This window comes from Amblyomma mixtum, chromosome 3, assembly GCF_055824585.1.
Source record: "Amblyomma mixtum isolate Tamu chromosome 3, ASM5582458v1, whole genome shotgun sequence".
In the NCBI taxonomy this organism is placed as follows: domain Eukaryota; kingdom Metazoa; phylum Arthropoda; class Arachnida; order Ixodida; family Ixodidae; genus Amblyomma; species Amblyomma mixtum.
The window spans coordinates 150,046,900-150,069,717 of NC_143014.1; the positions used below are offsets into that span (position 1 = coordinate 150,046,900).

A 22,818-nucleotide genomic window follows, 5' to 3' on the forward strand; every position below is an offset into this window, starting at 1 on the left:
CCAATGGAGAAGAAATTAAACTTAGTAGAGCAGAACGTTGGGCCAGTTGGTGTAGCGACATATTTAATAAAACTTTGCGCAGAATAACACAAGACGGGAGGGAGAGACACGCACACACACACGAGCGCAAAAGTGCCCAATGGAGAAGAAATTAAACTTAGTAGAGCAGAACGTTGGGCCAGTTGGTGTAGCGACATATTCAATAAAACTTTGCGCAGAATAACACAAGACGGGAGGGAGAGACACGCACACACACACGAGCGCAAAAGTGCCCAATGGAGAAGAAATTAAACTTAGTAGAGCAGAACGTTGGGCCAGTTGGTGTAGCGACATATTCAATAAAACTTTGCGCAGAATAACACAAGACGGGAGGGAGAGACACGCACACACACACGAGCGCAAAAGTGCCCAATGGAGAAGAAATTAAACTTAGTAGAGCAGAACGTTGGGCCAGTTGGTGTAGCGACATATTCAATAAAACTTTGCGCAGAATAACACAAGACGGGAGGGAGAGACACGCACACACACACGAGCGCAAAAGTGCCCAATGGAGAAGAAATGAAACTTAGTAGAGCAGAACGTTGGGCCACTTGGTGTAGCGACATATTAAACAAAACTTTGCGCAGAATAACACAAGACGGGAGGGAGAGACACGCACACACACACGAGCGCAAAAGTGCCCAATGGAGAAGAAATGAAATGTTCACTAAGAAGAAATGTTCACTAAGTTTCATTTCTTCTCCATTGGGCACTTTTGCGCTCTGCGCAAAGTTTTCTTGAATATGTCGCTACACGAACTGGCCCAACGTTCTGCTCTACTAAGTTTGTACTGGGTTTTGAAATCCTACGTTTAGGTAAAAACTGTAGTGAATAACGCACACCCTGTATATCGTGAGCATTCCGCCCAAACATATCCTATAAGATTAATCGAAATGGTGAAATCGCTTCACTGGCCGTCTTATCGCAATATGTTCAACGCTGATGGCAGCTACTAATGCTATGAGCGAGACCGGATATAAAAGCCTTGTTTCACCCGACCGTAGCACATGCTGGCGCAACACTGATGCGATTCTTTTTTAAATTAATTTTTTCGCCAACAACAAAAAGTACTTTTCCAATTTTTTCGACACGTGAAACCAATTAAATGGATTGACCATTTGGCTATTTTTCTTGCGTCGCGTACCGTTGCCAACATAGTGTTTTCTGGCCCTCCATGTGGCCGTTTTCGCAGAAATCGAGATATTTGCAATTAAAGAACAGTTCAAAAGCAGTTTTCAACTTTAACGCAAATATTGCTATAACAAAGTTTCGGACAACACTGCAAGAAAAGTTCTGTTCCAAAGTTTTGACCCCAAGTTTAGAAATTTTTCTCCTGTTAAGCGCTTCTATTCTGACCCAAAATGGCGTAATCCACGGTTTATCTTTTGTGGCACGACAGCGCATCACAATACCTGAGTGCATGCAGAGACAATTTTTTTTGCAAGGAATGGTGACTGAATAATGTTTTTGTAAAAATGCCCAGAATAAGGTGATTTCATACACTCGGGAGCATAATATTTGAAAAAAAAAAAAACCTTGAAAAGAGGACCTCTACACTTCTGTTGGGACTTGTATGAATTTTTTCAGTAAAATCGAAAATGTCAAAATTTGGGGTGTCTCCTTTTTAGCGAAATCACCCACATGGGTTGAGTGTGGACCAAAGGGGGGCGCGAACGCTAGGTCTGCCGATTCGCAACAGAGCCTGACAGCAGAGACAAACCTCTATCGGCCATACCCAGAAATTCTGGGCAAGTGCATTTTTTAATGTAAGGCTGCATTTGAACGCAATTTTTGCGCATTTCGTAAGATTGCACCATACCAATCAATATATCCTCAGATCCCTCCTCGAGACGCTTGTATTTTTCCTCTGTTTACTGTCAAGAACGCATCCCATTGCTTTTCTATGGCAGTCCTACACTGTGCGAGCGCAGGACAAACTTTAAAAACAAGATTTCGATACGCACCACTAGTTTAGACCATTCCCATCAGTATGTTCATAACAGCACCTAATATTCTACAGTTTCCTCACAATTAAAAGTGACGCCCAAGAAAGTTGGACTTGCGTCTGCGCAAAATACGCGGCAGGAGCGGAACCGAAGACAGTGAAACAACACTGACGTGTGTGTCACTCTAAACAGGAATTAGCCCGTATAAGAGTAAAAAGAGTGAGCTGTACTCTAGCGCACTTCCTTTCGTGGGCAGGGTATGCTTCCAGAGCCCTGGGGTCGATTTCCATCATTAAATATATTCAACACTTACGGTAGCAATGGGAACAAATTCTCTCTTCAAGGCATGCGAAGTTCTAGCATTTTAACCGAGGTTTCGCTCTCCTCTATTTGCTAACCTCAAGAACTCCGGCGCCACGTTTAAATGCCTCCTCCCAATGCTAACTGCCTAAATTCGTGAGTATTAGGAACTTATCTTTCGTCGACAATTTACGTGGCAGTCAAGAGCATACTGTCGCTTCTCTCGCGCTCCTTAGAAGGGCTTTTTAGCTAGTGCCTCCTAGAAAGAAAAGGCCTCTGCACTCCACATGTGACGTCACAAGCCTTGCCCGGTTAGACCATATCACCTAAGGCTTTTAATTGGGCTAGTTGGTTACTGGACCGCACATATTAACTAGCGCAAAAAAAAAAAGAACGTAAAGTACAGATGCGACAGGACACAAGCTAGACTGTGTCCTGTCGTATCTTTACTGTCTTTTTTTTTTTCGCCAGTTAACGTCCGACCATATCACGGCATGAATTTAGAACACAAGGCTCAAGAAGCGATGGTCGCCGAGGTAAGAAGCGGGGCCGCCACTTTTTGGGTTTTATATTCTAAATTGGTGCCTTGGTATCGTTAACCGGGCAAGGCGCATGACGTCACAGTAGGAGTGCAGAGGCCTTTTCTTTCTAGGAGGCCCTGGCTTAGCACGCTCACGTGGCCTACCCATGATATACCAACGCTACTACCTACAAGCACCAATGAAAGCGCTGTCGTGAGGGCGAGGACGAAAGAGTGAAGGCGAGGGTGCGAAGGAGTCAACGGACACCGTCGGATTGCATGCAAAGCTTCCAGCGTCCCCCCAATGGCCGTTACGCGAATGAATAACGCCTTGAGCGCTGCCTGTAGGGGCGCCACTGAAATCCCTCTTGCGGCCGATTCTGGAAACAGCGGCGGGGTACGCTGGCCGCCTGCTTGTCACCGCCACAGTGGCTTATTTATGTTAGTGCCCGAGATTTCCCCTTCTTGTTTTCCAGTGAAAGATATTTCTACAGCAGCAGAGATAAGACGTGGAGAGATATCGGCGCTCAACGAGAGGGGTCGCATCCTCGACGCCGCTGCAATATGGCGAGCCCAATGCTCGTGTACGCTAAGTGCTTGTGGCAAGAGCAACAGCGCCCGACTACTAAGTATAGTTGACTGCAGTTACTTGTTCCTCAAACTTCCTAACAACACGTATGTGCTGCATGTGCTCTGAAGCCCCGACACGTGAACCCACTGCCGAATAGTTGTCCTTCGTACAGCCCAGCAACCGTGCGCCACGGGGCGCCGGCTATGCGCACCCTCTCGCCGAGCTCCATATAGCAATTGAATGCTTTGACAGTAAATTACCGCGTCAAACCGAACCTTTCGGCGCAGTTAATAGTTTTGACAAAACGATCTTATGCTCGATTAAATTCTATTGTGTGGCAACACCGTAACCCGGTAAGTCACTGACGACTGAGGAGACTGAACGAAAGAGGTAGAGGGGAAAATTATCGCCTTCTACGCTGCATTTAGGGATCCAGCACTGAGGTGCCCGCTTTGAAAGCACTGCGATATGGCACCGGAGTTGAACATATCTGAGAGCATCCCTGTCCAACACTTTGCGAAGCAGCTGTAGCGTCTGTTTTCATTTTATTGCCACAGTGTCATTAGGACACAATATCGAGAAAAAAAGCTCTGTAAATAAGACATACCTTTTAAAATATACAGTTTTATGCGGTAACTTTCCTAAATACCAACAACTGCACTACAGGTAATAATATCGGCGTATTGTTTTCTGTAGCATTCGCGACTCGGCACTTCTTGATTGAAAAAAAAAGTAGCAACTGCACCGAGTGGTCGGTTTTCGCTTGACACCTGTCAGCAGTTGTGATTTAGGAGCACTAGTCTGCATGGTCGGAAATGTTGTCGGTGTATACACTGGGCTCTTTACGTTCGATTTCTTCCCATTAACAAAATGCTAGCTGGAGATGTAGCTCTTTTTCATTATGCACTTCGGCACTAACCCTAAGGGGGCTAACAAACTTGCAAAAATTACCCGCTGTGGTGGCTTGGCGGCTTTGGCGTTTCACCACAGACATCGCGGCACGCCCCGTTCAATCGGACGAGGCGCAAAGAGAGCCCCAGAAAAGCGAACACGGATTTTGAGCTCGCTGAAAAAGTCGTGGACGTAGCGCAACAGCCTCCCGCTCATCCGTGGCTACTGAGCCCAAAGTCGTGGGCTCAAATCCCGTCCGCGGCAGCCTCATTTCCACGGAAGCGGAACGCGAAATCATTTCCGTCGTGTGCAATGCCAGTGCACGTTAAAGCACCTCGGATGGTCGAACTTAATCCGGATCCCTCCGCTACGGCATCCTCCACAGTCCACGTGTGTTTTTCTGGACGTTACACCACTTTTATCTACAACACTCGTTGCTCACTAAAAATAATTAAAAAATTAACACAGAACAAAAAAAGAAACAAGACGAGATCACTATCTTTTGAGAGTATTATTAGTCTCCTGCAATCAAAAGTACTGCAAACAAATAGCTGCACTATGAAGTTTCATGCTTTAGTAAATTTGCCTTTACTGAAGCCTCGGTTAGTGAATCGAAAGGACATCCGCATATTGTAAAGATAAAGTAGCCGTTTAATAGAGAGCGCATGGATTCAGCCAGAAGCACAACATGCCGTGACAGAGGTAAATAGGCAGCATAATGTGCAGTTAAACATTGTCCAAAGCTCCTAACCGTACAGTACACTGGTATAGCAAGCGTCATTGGTTGCTATGGGTGACATGGGATGTCTGTGTTTTATGCTGCCTCCTCATAAGAGTGGCGGATAGAGCTAGTTGGTGCACGTTTTACCCGCGGCGGTTGCGACTCACGTCGTTAACAAGGCAGCGCGCCTGAAGTCCACAAGAAGGAAAATCGTTATTTCCAAGGCCAAACCCATCCCTGAGATTAAAAGCACGCTTGTCCGATTATCACTTGGGTCGGTAAAGCCTGCGTATGGCATGCAATTATGTACAGGTTTTGCGGGAGACACATAAGAAAAAGGCCAGCGGGCAGCAGCAAAGCAGCTGGAGCCGCCCCGACGTAGCTAGGCAAAAGCGACGACAGGCGGCGCAGGCGGAGCTGGGCTCATGGCGTTTTAGCGAGCACACTCATAAATTCCTAAAAATGGTGGTTGAAATAGAAAGAAAATTTCTCCGGGAACACGCTGTCAGACGCTGCGGACGTCGGTTATTTAACTCCCTAGCGTACTTCTCGTCATCAGCCGACTGTCATTTATGGCTCCCGACGAGTCCAGCTTATTGTGTGTTTTCTGGCATTTTTGGTACGCCTACCGAGGGCACTAAATTACCACGTTGGCATCATTTTATTAAAAAATATGTGTCCGCAAGGTGGTTAAGCAATTATAATAATTAGCTACATAATTAAGATTTACTAAATGACGTTTTGCCATGTAGCCATGTAGCCGGCGATGGCTATCCTTTTATGCGCTAGCAATTATAGTGGCCATTCCCCGCATTTAGCCGTTGTGTGTTCGTTTGTCTGAAGCCGGTTTTGTGGCAGGCTGCTCAGCAGTCCACGACTCGCGCTACTGCCCTTCTATGGCAGGTGCTGCCAAGGTTGGTCTTCCCGAGCAGCCTATCATGATTGAGCTGCCGCCTGACATGGTGGGCAGGTTGGTCAATCACGACAGGCTGCTCGGGAAGACCATCATGGATCGCAACTAAACCAAAGTCCCACCGATGGCAGCACCTGCCATAGGGCAGTGCGCATCGCTTCAACGCAGAACAACTGCGCCAGGAGGGGTAGGAAGACTCCCAGGGATCTGTGACTGTAGAGAATGACCAATTCCGCATATATGGACATTAACCCATTATCACTACCCGAACAGCTGCTATCCGAGAACTCTAGATCTGAACGCGGGAACCGAGTGAAAACCGAACTGCTAGCGCACCTAATTCGCATTTGGCCGAACTACGCACATTGACCATCATTTTCCTTGCACCAAGCGAAAAGAAAGTGCATGCAATGGCATAGTAGCGCAGTCAGTTCCAATTGGGCGCCGTAGGCATTGTAAAACGTCACCAGCGGACGTAGCGCTTGCACAGGGCTTCCTGAGCGTCTTATGCGCTCAATTTCGGTTTTGTGTGGAAAGCAGTACCGGATTTCCCCGCGCTATAGGAAATTAGAAAATGAATTTTTCTTCGTTCCAAAAACTGATGTGGCAGCGTCTTGTCTGTGGCTTCGAACAAACCATTGGCACTAACCACTAAGCTGTGCTAATTAATGTTGATTAGTGAATTTTAGTGAATTTTTAGTGTAACTGCGATGTTTTTTACAATGATTGACGTCCGCTGTGGCTGAAAGTTTTGTTCCTGAAAAAAATTTCCACTTTCCTATTTTTAGAAAAAAATTCGAAAGCGTTCGCGGAAGCACCCGGTTTTCGCGGCTTCTAGGCACAAGCTGCATGCCGACGGGTGCTTATTTATAACGCATGCGTGAATGCGTGGTGAGCGCGTGGCAGTGCAGCTTTACATATATTCTGTAATGAAGCTTAGAAACGACATCCAAGCTTGCAGGTGCGCAGTGACCTGAGACAGGTCGAATAGAAAGGAAATGCAATAATGAGGGGTCTTGTTGGTGGCTCGAGGACTTGAGGGGATTTTTGTTTCTTGGGCAGCTTTCGGCCGGTCCCGCCAAGTCGAGGCTCGTTTGAGGTTAATCAGTGCACTAATATTGCAATCACACGACAAAACAATACGTTTCTTCCCGCTTCTCGCTACCCCTCATGCTCTCGCAATCGACCGGTAATTTTCAACAGCAGAAAGGCCACAGAAACTAACCTGACGTGATTACTCCTTTAAAGAACCCACGCAAAAAACTGCGGCCTTGTGGAGCTTTCCGGATGGCGCTCCCTGGAGGCGGCCCCTAGAAAGAACGCGTGCCTCTCGCGGTTGGAACGCGAAAGAAGGTTTATTTCTGTGCCTGCACGTGTTCTTGAGACACAAGGAGGAGGAAAACAATGTATTTAATACGCCAATGTAAAGCGGAAATCTACCAGTCGCCACTCTCCATGATTTCGACGCGGTCTTTAAGGGCCGGTGGCAGCTAGTGAGTGGTATTCGGTGGCGAAGCGAACCACTCCGCCAGTGATTGGTTCGAATGGATGTGGAAAGTGATGACAGTGATGAACTCATAAAGGGCTACGCGCGGCGGCAGTCCCTGAGGCAGTGTGTTCCAAGGATGTGTATTTATTAAAGTGGGGACGTTTCAGTTGGCTAGACGAATGATTCCCCCCCCCCCCCCTTGTTTTCCTCTAGGTACCACCTTAACAGGTAACGAGCAGCCGCGATGGCTCAGTGGTTATGGCGCTCGGCTGCTGACCTGAAAGGTGCGGGTTCGATCCTGGCCGGGGCGGTCACATTGCTGGTTGGTTGGTTTTATGGGGTTTAACGTCCCAAAGCGACTGAGGCTATGAGGGACGCCGTAGTGGAGGGCTCCGGAAATTTCGACCACCTGGGGATGGAGGCGAAATGCTAGACGCGCGTGTACAGTGCGATGTCACTGCACGTTCAAGAACCGCAGGTGGTCGAAATTATCCGCAGCCTTCGACTACAGCGTCCCTTTTAGCCTGAGTCGCTTTGGGGCTTTAAACCCTATAAACCAAACCAAACCAAACCAAACCAAACCAAACCAATTCGTAACGGATTTTTTTTTACACATGACGGGGAATTTCTGTCATCTCTGCCATGAGTGTTGGAGTCAAACTTGCTAGTACTGAGCGAAACGTCAATGACAGAAACAAAAAAAAAATTAAAAGTAACTACCGCATCCCCTCTAACCTCAACCCACACACCTGGCCCTAGAAATTTAGAACTACCATAATTTCAATTCTTGGGGAGACCCCTGGGCTGGACGGACCTGGGGTCTCCCCTGAGGAGTGACTACAGACTGGTCTGGAGGCGACGCAGCATCTTTGCCTAACTGATACGAGGGGTGCCTGCAGCACGACACCTTGACGCACCTGGTTGACGAAGTCGGAGCCTCGGCGTCTCCGCGCCGCTTCTGGACCATGCTCGGGGCGTCGTTCTTGATAGAGGCCAGGCCTTTTCGTACCTTGGGCTCGGGCACTCTCTTCAGCTCTCTCCGCAAGCGTTCTGCCTCCGCCTGTTCGGTCTGGCTTTCGTAGTGGTCCATGGCTCGGTCCCCCGGCTCTGTGGAGCCCGGTTGCAAGCTTGTTCTGTCTGCAGTGGTGCTATGCCTCCTCTTGCCGCTTCGGTTTAGCTTTGGACCGCGATGTCTCGGCGGCAGTTCCGCGGGGCGCTCGAGAGCTTCACAGCGTAGTGCTACGAACGGCAGAGCAAGGTTTTCATCGAACTAAAAGCCTACTGCTCCGCGGAACAAAGGCCCAGGGTCGAAGCAGTACGGCTGCGAGAAGCGCGCGCCCCCGCGAGCCTTTGCGATCGCGATGGCGATCGACCTGTTCGCATAAGGGAAAGAAGACGGAGAAACACTCTGACACTAAAACTATTTGATAAAAATAGGCTTTCCTTTAACTGTCGTCGTATTTTTCGTTTTATTACTAACATTTTTTATCATAATTTTCACTAGAACAACAAAGCAGACAGGCATCGTGGATGGAAGGTTGACAGTACCCTAACATTTGGCTGGATTCGTATTCGCAAAACTTTTAATAGTGATAACAGTGTACATGTCTTTTCCTCCTCAAAATTAATTTTTATGAAAAAAAGGGACAGCGAGTTTCAGATATCCAGCATAATCAGAAGACGAATCAGAAACTTGCAAAACTGGCCAACAGCGGAGGCCAGTGTGATTCTCGCACTGTAGGGCACGGATATGCTTGCTTTGAAGTTCAGGAGCCTAGTAGCCAATCCCTCACAATTCTTGGCCACTCCCCCGTAGTGGGTATGTGCCACTTTACTTGAGGCCAACCAACCAACCATTCTGCAATGCTTATTGTCTTGCCCTACGATCAGTTCGTTAAATTTCCCCTACCGAGACGCATCTTTCTGTTGCCGAGAAAGTGGCAATTTCGTAGTTGCAGCTGTCGACAGCGGCTATCGGTTGCGGAAGCGTCAACATCAGTTCGAATGTAACGCATGACAAGCGAAGAACAAAAGAAAGGGGGTGGCAGTGTGGCTGCAAGGGGGATCCAAACTCTTCGAAGGCTTCCAGCTCACTCTTTTATCGGAGAGTGAGGCAGCCGTCGCTCGGCGCATATTCTCCCACGCGCCGATATCGGGGTCCCCGAGGCCGGCAGCAACGAGCTGCGCTCGGGCCGAGGGGGGCTCGCTCAAAGAAACCCGGTCGCTGGATCGCGCTCGCTGCTGCTTGCGCCGCAGCCACCAGGAGACGCCACCGGCGGCGGCACCCGCACCGTTCCATAAAAATTGCCCTCTCCGCGAAACCCGCCGTGCGGGAACGAAGACCTCGTCCGGCAGGCGCGGGAGGGCTGCTCACTTTTAAATTCGTCGTGTAACCTGGATCGCGAGCCTCGCTTGCTCCCAGCCGCGCCGCTGCCTCCGCCGGAGCACGCCGTGGATCGGGCATCGCCATGTGGAACTACGTCTTCCTCTGTCTCCTCTTCCTCTTCCGGCTCATCGGAGGTCTGGACCGCGAGGAGTACGAGATCGGCGTTGGCATCGCCGACATCACGGGCCCGGCCGCCGAAATCGGAATGGTGAGCGTCGTCTTCGGCGTTGCTTCCTCGTTTCGCGAGGCGCCGCGAAAACAACGTGCTGTGCTCGCCTCGCGCCAGCCGCGTCCATCGGCCCCGCGTACACACAGCACTTTTGTTTACCTTCGCGCATTGCCCGTGAGCGGGCCTATCGTCGGAGGCTGCGCCTAGGGCCACGCTCGGAGACTGAGCTCAGCTGACTGCCGCCTACCAGTGCCCCTTTGATGCGTCGGCGCTCATTTTATTCGCTTGCCTTTCTTGTCTCCTCTGTGGCTCATCTCCGCGACCTCATCTTGTGGCGGCAGCGTAAGTGAGCTCTCTGCCTGCATTTCGCTTGTCGGCCGCTTGCTCCCTTACGCTGTCGCAACACCCGCCGGTATGTCTGTCAACACGCGTGAAGACGCCTTGGCATCCCTTGTGACTACGAATCGGAAGGTGCGTTTTGAAAGAAGACTGGCGCGCACTCAGGAATAACGCAATTTTATTCGTCGTTTACTGAAATGAAAGCCGAGTCTGATGTTGTGTTGGGTAGTTTGGACGAATGATGGACACGGTTGGCCTGTCCACTCATAATGGTATTTTAGTTACAACTCCTCTGTTGCGCGTCTCAGCAAGTGGGTGTCACGTAAAACGCAGTAAAAAGCGTTGACAGTTCCAGTAGAGTATTTGACGACCTTCCTCGGTATCACTTGCACACCACCGCTGCGTGTACCCCCTTCGTGAGTTCTGTCGACGTGTTCGCAGCGGACTAGTCGCGAAGCAGCTCCTGCAGACGTCCCGGAAGGCTGGCTGTGCCTGGCACAAGGGTGCCTGCAGGCATGGAATCTTCCAGCAGCCGGCGCGGAATGCTTCAGCCGAGGCCCTTCGGTTTCTGTGCTGCGACTCTCGGTTCTCTAGCGCAGTGGTGGAGCTTCGCTCCTCGCGGGGGAGAGGTGGCACCTTCAGGACGCCCCAGGCGCCACGACCCAATCGCTTCTGCTCTTATTTATACACAATGGCGATCGAAGATTGCGAATGCGGCAGTTGCGTGGTTCATTCCGGCACGTGCCCGCTGACTGAACGCAATCGGTTCCGACATCTCCTGCTGCGGGAGCTCGCGGTCCTCTTCTAACCGGCCAGCTTTCAACGAAAGAGGAAACGCCACGGCGTTATATATTTTGAATGGGGCAAAAGAAGCTTTATTCAAAGGTGCGCACTTTCCTCCGGGCCCTAATCTCCGGTCGCGGGAGGAAATGGAGCGTGCGAACAGCAACAGGCGCCTAATTCGACAGGGCCAGCGAAAGGAGTAATGTGGCGGCCGTAATCACACACACGCGGCCCGAGTGACGCTCTCAGTTTTGTTGGGCGCGAGGAAGAGGCCGCGCATAATCCGATCTGTCTCGGGGAGGCGAGCAGGAAAAAATGCGCCGCGGGAGCAGCCGCCGCAGTTTCATAAACTCGGGACCGGTGCCTATTTTTGGGGGGCTTGCCTAATTCTTGTTTGCTCCTTTAGCGATGATTGCCTTTGTTTGCATGCTCTCTGGCGGCGCCCTTCCTGGAAGGAAGTGCTTCCCATGCCCGCCTGTTACAGGGATCACGAACGGCCGCCGCACCGTATAAAAGACTCCGCGGTTGCGCCGATCTGGTGCGCGGACGTTGTATAGGGCTGCTGCGCGACGACGCGGAAAGAAGATGCACCTGCCGCTCTGGTCTGTTACCTTTTTGTCTCAGGGCTCTCGCCCGGGATTCGAATCGCGCACTGGCGATGCCTTGCGTTGCCGCGGCGAGCAGAGCTTTAAAGGAACTGTCTCGGGCAGTGAACGGCCGCACGCGGTGCCCTCTTTCCGCGCGGGCGATGCGCGAAAACGGGACGTGCCATGCATCATCATTGCATGGGGGACCGGCACCTCGGAGTCGCCTGGCAGACGCCTTCGTATCCTGGCAGAGACAAACTGGCCAGTCTTGCGCGAAACATGGGGATAGGGTTGTCCTCACTCTTTGCGCATTCGTTTCTCGCTCTCTGTCTTTCTCTTTTTTTTGCCGTACGCAGCCGTTTTACGCGTGGACGGCCACGGCGGCCGAGTTCGATGAACCTTCAGAGAAGCGGGGAGCGGCAAGGAATCAGGCTCCGCGTTTCTTGGCCGCGGTTTGCTCTGCCGTTGATATAAGCCTGCCTCCCTTCTTAAAGGTACAACTTTCGGCTAGTTGGTGCTGCATTCTACAAAAAGACGTGGAAGGACGGGAAGAAAGGAAGACAAAACAGGACGAGCGCTAACTGACAACGGACGGTTTTATTCCAAGATCACACTCGAAAAAACAGTGCGCAACAATGCGCATACGCGCAGCCACACAGCAAAACAGGTGCGAGCCCACTTTGGACGCTGTCACCAAAGTCAGTGCAGAGCTTTTCATTTTCTCTACCCTGAGAAAACCAAGAATGAACATGCGTATAATGATGGCAGCGAGATGAAAGAAATAAATTCAAAAGGTCATTTTGTGGCGTCTTTGTGAGTATATTACTGGAATACCTTCTATGTTCCGCGTCAGTTCACGGTGTGGGTTACGGCATATTAATTGCGGGGCTCACTCTACCTGTTTTGAAGAGTTTGCACGTTTCGTAGTAACCCTTACATCGTTGCACTTCTGTTATCTGTATTTGCGAGGCAGAAAAAAAAAAGTTACGAAATGTTTCGGCCAGTCTGGAAAACGCACGCATGGAGGCTGAGGGCACCTCAGCTGGACATCTGCAATGCAAAAGTGTGTGATTTTACATACGTTGAAAGACCTTGGTTAAGCCACAATTTCTTCCTCTCCCGGCTTCATGTAAAGCCGTCCATAAGGATTTCTTTTGCACAGGAAGGGGTCCTGCTGTTTGGACTTGGACTTGCCCGTGCAGTGAAATCTCTGCATTGTACTCTCGTGCGGATAAGACAACTCCGCAGGACCAACAAAGATAGCTTGTACGCATCTACAGCTTTTCATGGCCGAATCTTTCTCATGCAGCCACGGTGCACCTAACTTTGCTGGCCGCGAAAACATGTCGCTTATCTTCACTGTGCCGAGATTTCTCTATATGCTGTAAACAGCTAAATGTAAGCTATTCTGCGTGAGCAAAAACAAAAAGCAATGCGGACACCGAAGTGGTCCTGCATTCTTGACGTCACCGCTCTTCCGTCGTTTTTGGAGTGGTAAATACAAATGGCGAGACCTTGCTTATGTTCTGTGGACAAACCCAACAGCATAAGGACAGTTACTTTTACTTCGATAGCAGTACCAGTGGCACTTGTCGAAAATGCCGGCGTCATCTGTGTGAAGCCCCGACGAGTACCGCACCTCCACCCTTCAGAAGTTCCGCCCCGCCTCCGCCCACCCTCAACCTCCAGAAAATTTCTGTCGCGTGTGTGAAGCCTCGACGTTGAATAAAAGCATCAAAGTCATCATCGAGCGTAATCCAACTGCTGTCGCAGCTTTCTCCCATCAGTTTTCATGTTTTTCCTGTCAGTTTTGTTAGTTTCCGTATTTCATCACGACTCTTGCACGTTGGAAGGAATGCGATAACAGGAGTCCGTAACGCAGTGAAGACTTTGTTATATAAATACGCCGATTCCGATGTGGCACTAGTTGGAAATAATTTCGGCCTTGAAGAATAACAAGTTCACATTGCTCGGGGGCCTTATCATCTAAACTTTGGGTTGTCTTTGCAGAAGACAGCGCAGCGACAAAGGACGAAGCGAAAAGACAAGACCTTTGTACTTTTTCGCTGCGCTTTTTCCGGAGCAGCTCCGGTGGTCGCCATATTTTAATGAAACTTGTACTATAGGTTTTCCTCTCGTTCCTGATTACTTCCACCATGTTTGGCAGCCGTATGACATTTAATTACGGCGCAAATCGAGTTTACAGTTTGCCGTTTCCGTGGCCTCAGTTCGGAGGATTTCTTCCGGCGACGCTATTTTCGACGTCACAAACGTTTCCCGCACATGAATACCCGCTCTCCGCTTCACTAACAAAACTTTGAGGCTTGCATAAGGTCGTCTCTATCATTTTATGAAAGGACTCATCGTTTTCAGTCGCTCTTCAGTCATTCAAGGCGCGTACGAGTGTTTTTCCTATAGCCGGATACAACTCAAGAACGAAGCGGCATATCGTCCTCAAAGGAGCCCCCCCAGCCAATGGCGTTCGCCTATTTTCACGATAATGCGGTTAACCCGATTAAGCCGTAGTTATTCCCCATTCATTTCGCGCCCCCTGCGATTTCACGCTAGCGGGTCCAAGGGGACCAGTCAAGGGATAGAGGGGGAAATTGGTCAAGGGAGAGAATCGGTCGATGCCATTGGCTGGAGGGGCTCCTTTGAGGGGCATTTGCCGCTTCGTTCTTGAGTTGTATTCGATTATAGTACATGTTTTGTGTGACGTAATCGTGCTTTCGTCCCGGTCACGTACTGAGTTTGGTTTCTGTTTCGGTTGGCTGTTCTCGCGTTTGTAAAATTGGTTCCGTTCGATATTTTTGAAAACGGTTTGTTGTGGCAGAGTCAGGTGACTGTAAGGAATGTGATGCGATAATCAAAAAAAAAAAACAGAGTCGCCCTACAAATGTCCTACTAGCTTCACTTTCTGCTCAACTGCACTTCGGTAGGGTTCTTCTTTGAGTGGCACCGGCACTGATGGTACTGCTTTGAAAATTCTTTCAGAACCTGCGGCTACTAGGCAATTAACGATTCTTACACAGAGCGTTCGATTCCAACTAACAAGCTGCAATGCCGTGTATTTGGCAGTGTAATTGCGTTTTGGTCGGCGAAGCGCGGCTTTACTTTACCGCAAGAGAGTCCGCAGTCTTGCAAGGTGTTTTTAATCAGACTGGTAGGACTGCTTTGTTAATCTGTGTTAAGCTTTGTCAAGCTGCCCATTATGCGTTACCGTGTACAGTTGACGAAGGCTTTTGTGCCGTAAAGAATTCAGGGAAGAAGATGCAAGACGAAAGAAAAAGCGCGCTATCAGGCGGCGGAGCTGCCGTCGCACATGTGCCGGAAGAATTCGCCGCATGGCTTTCCGTGTGCTGGCGGCGAACCGGAAGAGACAGCGCTTGCAAGGAGTTCGGCCAACCTGACGCCGGCGTGGCCAGCGTAACTATTCGGCGAATTGGTTCGCGTTCGGTACGCATTGTTGGCCGCGCTGGAAGAAAAAAAAAACTTACCGTTATTTGGCCCAGCTCGCCTGTCAGCCTGCGGGTTTCTGCAGTGCGAGAATTCCACACTGCCAGCACACACGCTTCACTGAGAGAGACATGACTCTTTGTTGCGCTATACAGGCACGGTTCTGCTCAGGTTTTCGTTCCACTTTATGCGGCACAGCGAGGGCGCTACTCGCCGTCACTGCAGCGCTGGTTATGGCACCGTGGCCTCATCTTGCAGTGGGGGTTGTTCTCGATGGAATGCTCCGTGGGTGCACCGCGGCCCCCACTGGGATTCCGCGCAGCACTGCCATTCATCTATAGGTCTCGGCATTCCGTTTTGGTCAAATGGCTTCGGAGCACGCAGTTACTGTGTGTGCGTTTACTAGCCGCGTGTGGAGTAGCTCGAAGGGAACGCCGTTTCATCTTCCTTCATCTTCGGGGCTGACGCGTGAACCTTTGCAACCCGTGATATTTTCGGTCTGTTTACGTTTGCCGGTGTGTGGTATACGAGAAGGCGGGAACAAATAGAAGCGCACATGTTTTGGTGAAACGAAGACTGCATTGTATATGCGCAAGACCACGTACGCATAAAGATAGAAATCAGGATGATATACAGAGGAAGTTGGCTGTTAAATGCGCATCGCTAGCGTCCGGACAGAGAAGCACGAAAGAAGGCGTACCTGAGACTTTCTTCCTGTTGCTGGTGTCGATGTAGGCCCGCAGCGCGCAGCTAACTTTCCTGGACGTGTACTAGCTATAGCTATTTCAGCGGTCCTGACACGAAGTTTACGCCTTGTTTCCTGTAGCAGACGGATAACCAAGTCAAATTGCTGTAACTGTCGTGGAAAAGCATTTTCCAGAAGCCATGCCACACATGGCCGATTTATTTGTACCCCTGCGCTCAGAACTTTTCTTCCAAGGAAGATGAAGCTTAAACAATGAAGTCCAGTGGTAGTGGTCACAATTTCACTGAGGGCGAGAACGATTGGTCGGAGAAGAGCAACGAGAAAGGTCTTAAAATCATCAGAGCACTAAATGCTAACGAAACTTGGTTCACGATTGGATTAAATAAGTGCCAATTATGCGTGCAGCCTAAAGCACTTCCTAATAGCGCGTTGTCTGAATCATGGGGCAGTCGCATACGTGTATATGAGAAGCCCTAACGTTCTAATGGGCCTAAACACTGAGTGGCAGGGTGGCCTAGTCACTAGTTTTTTCAGCTTACTATGTCGAGTCGCGACACCAGCAACAGCAGTAGCACCGAATCGATGCACGATTGTTCTGTGGGCCACTTTTCTTTTTTCTGAGCTCTTGACACCGCAGCTATAGCTGCAACCCCTTAGGCTCCTGGGCAGCCTTCTTTAAGGCGTGACCCACACTGTGTCCTCCCGTGGAACGGCAAACCAAAACTCTAAATTTTTGTTTTCCAATTTTCGCTGAAACATGCGGCCTTCTTGGGCTAAACGAACGTTCCCTTGCGGTGACCAGTAAAATCCGCTCTGCTGAAAAGCTCACGGAGGAAACGAACCGTGAGATGGTCACGGTACACCGTGCAGTTAAGTGTCAAAGACCCAGATAAATCTTTCCACCGCGCTCCCATCTCCATAAGTGGCAGTTCTGTGGGAATAATTTGATTTTCTTTCACTCATAGTTACATAGGCTTTCCTTTAATAGTGCTTTTCAGTTATAACCACAGAGAAGAATTGAGCATAGTACCAAAATGTAAATATATTACTGTTTCTAGTGAGAGTTCACACTTCAGCTTTCTTTCCAACATTCTCAATTCCCACGTTTGTGCGCACATATACTCAATACTACTTACACAAACATTGATTACACGCACGCTTTTGGCGTTCTTATTAGGGTGAATCTGAAGAGCCGCGTTAGTCACACTAGAGACGCAGCCAAGCACGCAGCTCTGTTGGAACTTTTTTGATGTTGCCAAGAAGGGCGCTCGCAGAATAGTGCACATCGGGCAGTGCCTTGCATAACCATTCTCACGCGCTTTTCCTGCGGAGCCTCTCATTGCGTTATGTACGAACCACGGAGACACGCGCGAATGCGTCTCCTTTCAAGGCCCCTCTCGGTCTCACGACGTTACAATGATCGCCCGCTTTCTCAAAGCTCGTCAAGCGCCGTCGTAGAGTCGAACGCGTCGTAAAATGTGCCAAAGCGACTCTGTGGCCTCCAGTCGGAGCAGCTGGGAAAGAAAGAGATCTCGCGGAATTCTCCTGGTGGTGGAAGGAGAGAAAGCACTTTTCGAGACCGGACGCGTATTCCCAACACCGGTGCTCTAAACGTCTCGTGTCCTTGGGCAGCTATTTTGCGTTTCGGTCGGTGTAGTGAACACCTCTCTCCCCGCGTTAAGCAGTCAGCGACCAAAGCCTTCCCTTTAGAATCGGCGAGCTGCTTTCTGTCGGGGCGCATTTTCTGTTTTAAAGAGCGATACCGTACCTTACCGTTATCACCCCTGCTATCGCTTATTCATCGGCAGGATCGAAAAAAAAAACAGCATTGTACTGACAGAAAAGAGGGTGTCCTCTGCACTAAGGCATGTCCTGAGATTTGCTGAAAGCCACAAACACCGAGCTTTGCGCATAAAAAGTTTGCGATACGACGAGACTTGTCGCTCTGTCTCTATAGCCACGCAGTCATTATGATAGGCTTGTAATAAGCGTGTCCGCCACTGGGCAACCGAGCAAGAAAAGCTTCGTGCCGCCGAAACACGTGTGAAATGAATTTTCGCGCGGCTTGAGCAGCGGCACAGTCTGTCGTGCAGCGCGTTAATTTGTCGCGCTGTCACGAACGTACTCCCCTCCCTTCCCCACCGACGCAGCATCCGGCTAGGCCTTTCGAAGGTACTACACACTAACCGGTTTTGGCTGGGGAGCAGTGGAGGTCGCACTGTAGGAAAACGGCGCGTTTCTGCAACGCAGGAGGGTCTATTTTTCATGTTATAAGCGCCTTGAAGGAAAGCGTTGGGGCGTATTCCGTTCGTGCGCATAATGCTTGTACAGACGCTTGAACTGTATTCGTTCTGCGAAAGCGGGAGAATAGATTGTTGATGCGGGCTTGCTCCATTGGGCAAGGATTAGCCGAGGGCTCTCGGACCGCTCAAACCGCGGCGTAAAAATGTCCCCGCTTATACGAAGTCGTAAAGTGTGCTTACGCTGCGTGCATTAGGGATATGTTTGGTCGGCGGCGGAATGGCGCATTAGGGACATTTGTAATCTTTGGCGAGAAAGTCCCTCATCAGAAAGGGGTTTAAAGGACACGGATAAATTTCGATTATCTTCGTATGATGCAAGAGACGCTAAGACACTAGTGAACTGTTGGGGCCTGCTCCCGAGCTTTCATTTTGTTTAGAGAAGCTGAAGTCGTGAATATCTCTAGAAAGAATACCCCTCGCGGCGCGGGTTCGAAGTAAAGCGGCGAGCAAACTTGTCTAGAGCGTTCGAGTGGTGCTCTGCGGAGGAAAATGTAGCGAAATTTTAAAGCGGGTACTGAGTTTCACAGATAATTACCTGGTCTCTACCACCGCTGAATAGAAATGCTAACCGTGCGGGTACAAGCGCATTGCCCTCAGGAAAGCAGCTGTGCTCCGATTTCACTTCCTTCGCTCCGCAGCGCATCATTCGAGCGATGTACACAAATGTGCTCGCCTCTTTAAGTACTGCACATGACCGAATATAGTTTATGGGGGTTTAACGTCCCGAAGCGACTCAGGCTGTGAGGTTTATGATTTATGGGGGTTTAACGTCCCAAAGCGACTCAGGCTATGAGGGACGCCGTAGTGGAGGGCTCCGGAAATTTCGACCACCTGGGGTTCTTTAACGTGCACTGCTATCACAGTAGACGGGCCTCTAGAATTTCGCCTCCATCGAAATTCGGTCGCCGCGGCCGTGATCGTGCCCGCGTATGTCGGGTCAGCAGCCGAGCGCCGTAACCACTGAGCCACCGAGGCGGCTGCACATGGTGTAATAGTAAACTGCATGTAGTTTTCGCCACTTCTGCTTGAGTGGGTCAGCTTAAGAAACTGCCAACGCTATTATGTAAGGCAGCATGACCAAGTGTAGCCAAGAAAATTTCTTATTTAACACCCTGTATATACTCGCCCACCGGGGTTTACACACTGGCGTCGCGAATAACGTCACCAGTCACACTGAGTGCGCAGAAGATACAAGTGTTCTCAGCGATGGGTCTGTTCTTGGGAGAAAATGTATCTTTGCTTGCATGGAACGCAATGGATGCGTACTATATGGCCCCTATATTCAGCTCGTGGAGGCGAATGGACTAGGTACACACAAGCTGGCGCGATTTGATGGTGACAATTTCAGGCCTAACCTCCTCGGACTAAACTGCTCTAACACGGTTTATTGTTTTTTTTTTTCGCTCGAAGGCTGAAAGGAATACATGAGCTTTGCAAGCCGAAGGATTCCTCTGTCCTGCGCCGTCAGTTTTATTGTAGACTAACCGACCGTCGCGCCTGGAAAAATTTATTAGTACGTTTCAGCCGAAACAGCACGATATCCTTCGAATTTCGCTAGACTGTACAGTCATGAACAAGCTAATCTGAAATTAGCGAGCGATGGCCAAAACCTACCAGTAGTCCCGTGCAGCTACGACAAAATGAACCCTAAATGAGATAAACAGCGTCACGAGAGCACAGAAGAGCGCTGACGAGTCCAGGGGCATGCCTTGGTTGCACATTCTTTTCTGTTATTGTTATGTTCGCTGTAGTTGCTTAGTTTCAGAAATGGCTCTTGACAAACGTATCACTGCAGGGTCATTCTGCTCGAAACAATACGGCTACAGCAGCCTCCCTCGTACCGCTGTTTATCTCGTTGTTGGTTCAAATTTCCGTAGGAGCATGGAGCCACCGGTAGTTTATGTTCGTCGTTTCGTTATTTCAGGTTAGCTTGTATATAACTCTACAAAGCCTTTTTCATTGTCAGTTTTAAGTGTTTCGGTAGCAATACAAAATTTCCGCATCAGTGCATAGGCTATGCTCCGAGTTTGAGGGCTCATAAATACTACGGAAACTTTTTCTGCCCACCCGAAGAGCCCACCGCTTAAGTCGGAGCACTTGTGTAGCTACCCATTTCGCCTAACAAAACGCGAAAGCAGGCGTGTTCAACATAGGCTCGAATCTGCCATAACTCAGGCCACGCACGTTGGGCTCGAATAAAAGCACTAAAGTGGCAAGCGCCTAATCTAGAAATCGTCCTGGCACTCTTGGCCGATCGCGAGGAAATGAGCGTAACGTATGCGGATGCGTGAGGCAGCCGAAGCAGGCCAACGGGGCGCGTGGCCCGAGGGACGCGCCGCGCCACTTGCACGCGCGGCCAGATAGCGGTCAGGAGTCGTGCCCGGTCGGGGTTGCAACGCGTCTGAGCCTCGCGTCCTCTGCGAAAGAGCTACGGCATCGAGGGGACGAGACATCTGTTCGCGCGGTCGCGACACGGAGTGCCGCAACCTCCACCCTTGCGCCAAGCTCCCTGTTCGCGATCCATCCTCCACATGCGCTCCTTCGGCCTGATTTTGCTTTGACGAACATGCCATCAACAAAAGAAAAAGACGCCCCGGCGTTTGGCCAGCCCGGATGCAGCATCTGCGCACGCACCTGCCGCGATGTGCGCTGTAGTTATCTCTGCGCATGCCTATATGTAGTGGTTGGACTTCCCGTTTTAGAGCGCATCTCTTTGGCGCCCGTTTCTGCGTTTCGCGGCGTCGCCGTCGCCGTTGTAACCAGCAGTGGACACCTCAGTCGCGCTTGAAGCTGCGAAACCAATGGAGCGGGAGCTTGAAAAGCAGAGGGTACAATTGGCGAATTGGTTTTTGAGGAAAGGAAATGGCGCAGTATCTGTCTCACACATCTTGGTGGACACCTGAACCAGAGGGAAGGCGCATAACTGCCCTCTTAGAACACTGGACACCTCAATCGTGCTTTAAGCTACGTAGTAGTGAGAGATGTGCTCTTCATGCATTGAGACTGACAACGCTGCGGCAAAAACGCGACACAAAAGCCATAGGCAGTCGGCGTTCATTGTGTTTATTGGCGTTGGCGTTTACAACGTTTTACAGGCGCATAACTGCTCCCTTGGAACAGTGGACACCTAAATCGTACTTAAGCTACGTGGCGGTAGTGACAGATGTGCGCTGCATGCGCTGGCATTGACAACGTTGTGCCAGAAACGCGGCGCTGAAGCCATAGGCTGTCGGCGTTCGTTGTGTTTGTTGAGGTTTTTCGGGGTCGCAGCGGAGCACCAGAGAGAGACGACCAGCGTGGCAGGCTTCTAGTTCCGAACTGCGTGTGCCGGGCGTGCGCTCCGAGCACTCGCTTTCGTTCTTTATTTTCTTCTCTCGCGGGAACGCCGATCTCAGCGCCTGCGCTTTATAGCGTCGCCGGGCGCTACAGGGCCCCCCGCCTAGACGGAACGTCGGAATGTACGTGCCGACGGGGCAGAGATGGAGTAGCCACGGCAGGCAAGCAGGCAGCTAGAGTAACAGTGTCCCCACGGGGTCGCTACAAGGTCCGGTAAGTTCAGGTCAGGGGCCGGGAAGAGCAGTCGGGTGGAGTGCGCCGGCTCAGGTGGACGAGCCTGGCTGCTGCGCAAGGGGCGAAGGATGGAGGGTCCCGAGCTGACAACGGACATGGGAGCAGGGGAGGCCATGGTCGGGCCGTCACCGACTGTAGTGCTGCCCGCGGACACAAGTGTCGTCGGTGTGGGGACGTTGGAGCTGGTGTCGGTGGGAATCTGGCGCGCCGCGTACGTCGTCACAAGCGCTGGAGTGGGCGAAACGGCTCCGTGGACTGACAGCAGCTGTGGTGCGACCGTCGACACAACGGTGACAGCTGAGACGATGCGGGAGGAAGTTGCTGGTCTCAATTCCAGATGCTTGGGCGAAGCGGGAGTGACAGTCCGGAGCGACTGGCCAGTGCTGATGCGCGTGTGGGCACGGTTGGCTGTAGGTGGCTGCCAGGAGGTTGTGGCACTGAGAGGCCGTGGAGCTGAGACTGCTACATCAGGCGGCTGGCTGACAGCAACAGGCACAGCTGGTGGTTGGACAGTTGCTGCACTACTCGGTGTGGGTAGCTCTACCATTCGTTGCTGAAGGTGGCTCAAGTCACGCACCAAAGCAGACGCTTGCTGCGGCGGTGTCGAGCTGCCAGGGTCAGAATCCGAGAAGCGGTTGACAGTACTGAGGGCTTGGGGTGGGGCCTCTTGGGCAGGCGGTGTGGCCGCCGGGGTAGTGGGGCTGGTATGTGGCATATGCTGCGGTGGCGGCAAACTCACTTCGCCTTTAGCACGATCGCTCAGGTCAGTGACTGACGACTTAAGCGGAATGAGCGATGAGGCGGCAGGTGAGCGTTCGGCTGGCAGCGATGCTACGCGGTAGGGTACAGACGTTGGCGAAGTGGGGCACTCGTCGCGGAAGAGCTCGAATGACGGCGGCACTATTGCAGATGAGAGAAGTCGCTCACCGGGCTGTGCCGTAGATGCTGTATCGTCCGTATGGGAGGTGGTATGGCCGGAGGCGCTGAACAGGGTGGCGCGAGGCGCATCTGTCGCCGAGTTCGCTGACGTGGCAAACCGCGGTGGGCCAGGCACCTCACCGAGCTGCTGAGGGAATGACTGCAGACTTGGGGCCGTGGCGGAACGTAGTAGGCGCCGAAGTCTGCCAAG

General features: G+C 50.9%; 2 protein-coding genes across 2 annotated transcripts in view; one reads left to right on the top strand and one right to left on the bottom strand.

Moving 5' to 3' along the window:
• LOC149352357 (endothelin-converting enzyme 2-like) overlaps positions 1 to 8,480 on the bottom strand; it is a 33,074-nt gene extending 24,594 nt beyond the window's left edge. The window contains exon 1 of the mRNA XM_089575688.1: positions 8,308 to 8,480. Within this exon, the coding sequence (XP_089431814.1) occupies positions 8,308 to 8,480 (173 nt within the window). The remainder of the gene's footprint in view (positions 1 to 8,307) is intronic.
• Positions 8,481 to 9,530: 1,050 nt separating this feature from the next.
• Positions 9,531 to 22,818, top strand: part of CDase (neutral ceramidase) — an 88,742-nt gene continuing 75,454 nt past the window's right edge. The window contains exon 1 of the mRNA XM_089581523.1: positions 9,531 to 9,984. Coding sequence (XP_089437649.1) covers positions 9,859 to 9,984 — 126 coding nt within the window. The 5' untranslated portion in view covers positions 9,531 to 9,858. The remainder of the gene's footprint in view (positions 9,985 to 22,818) is intronic.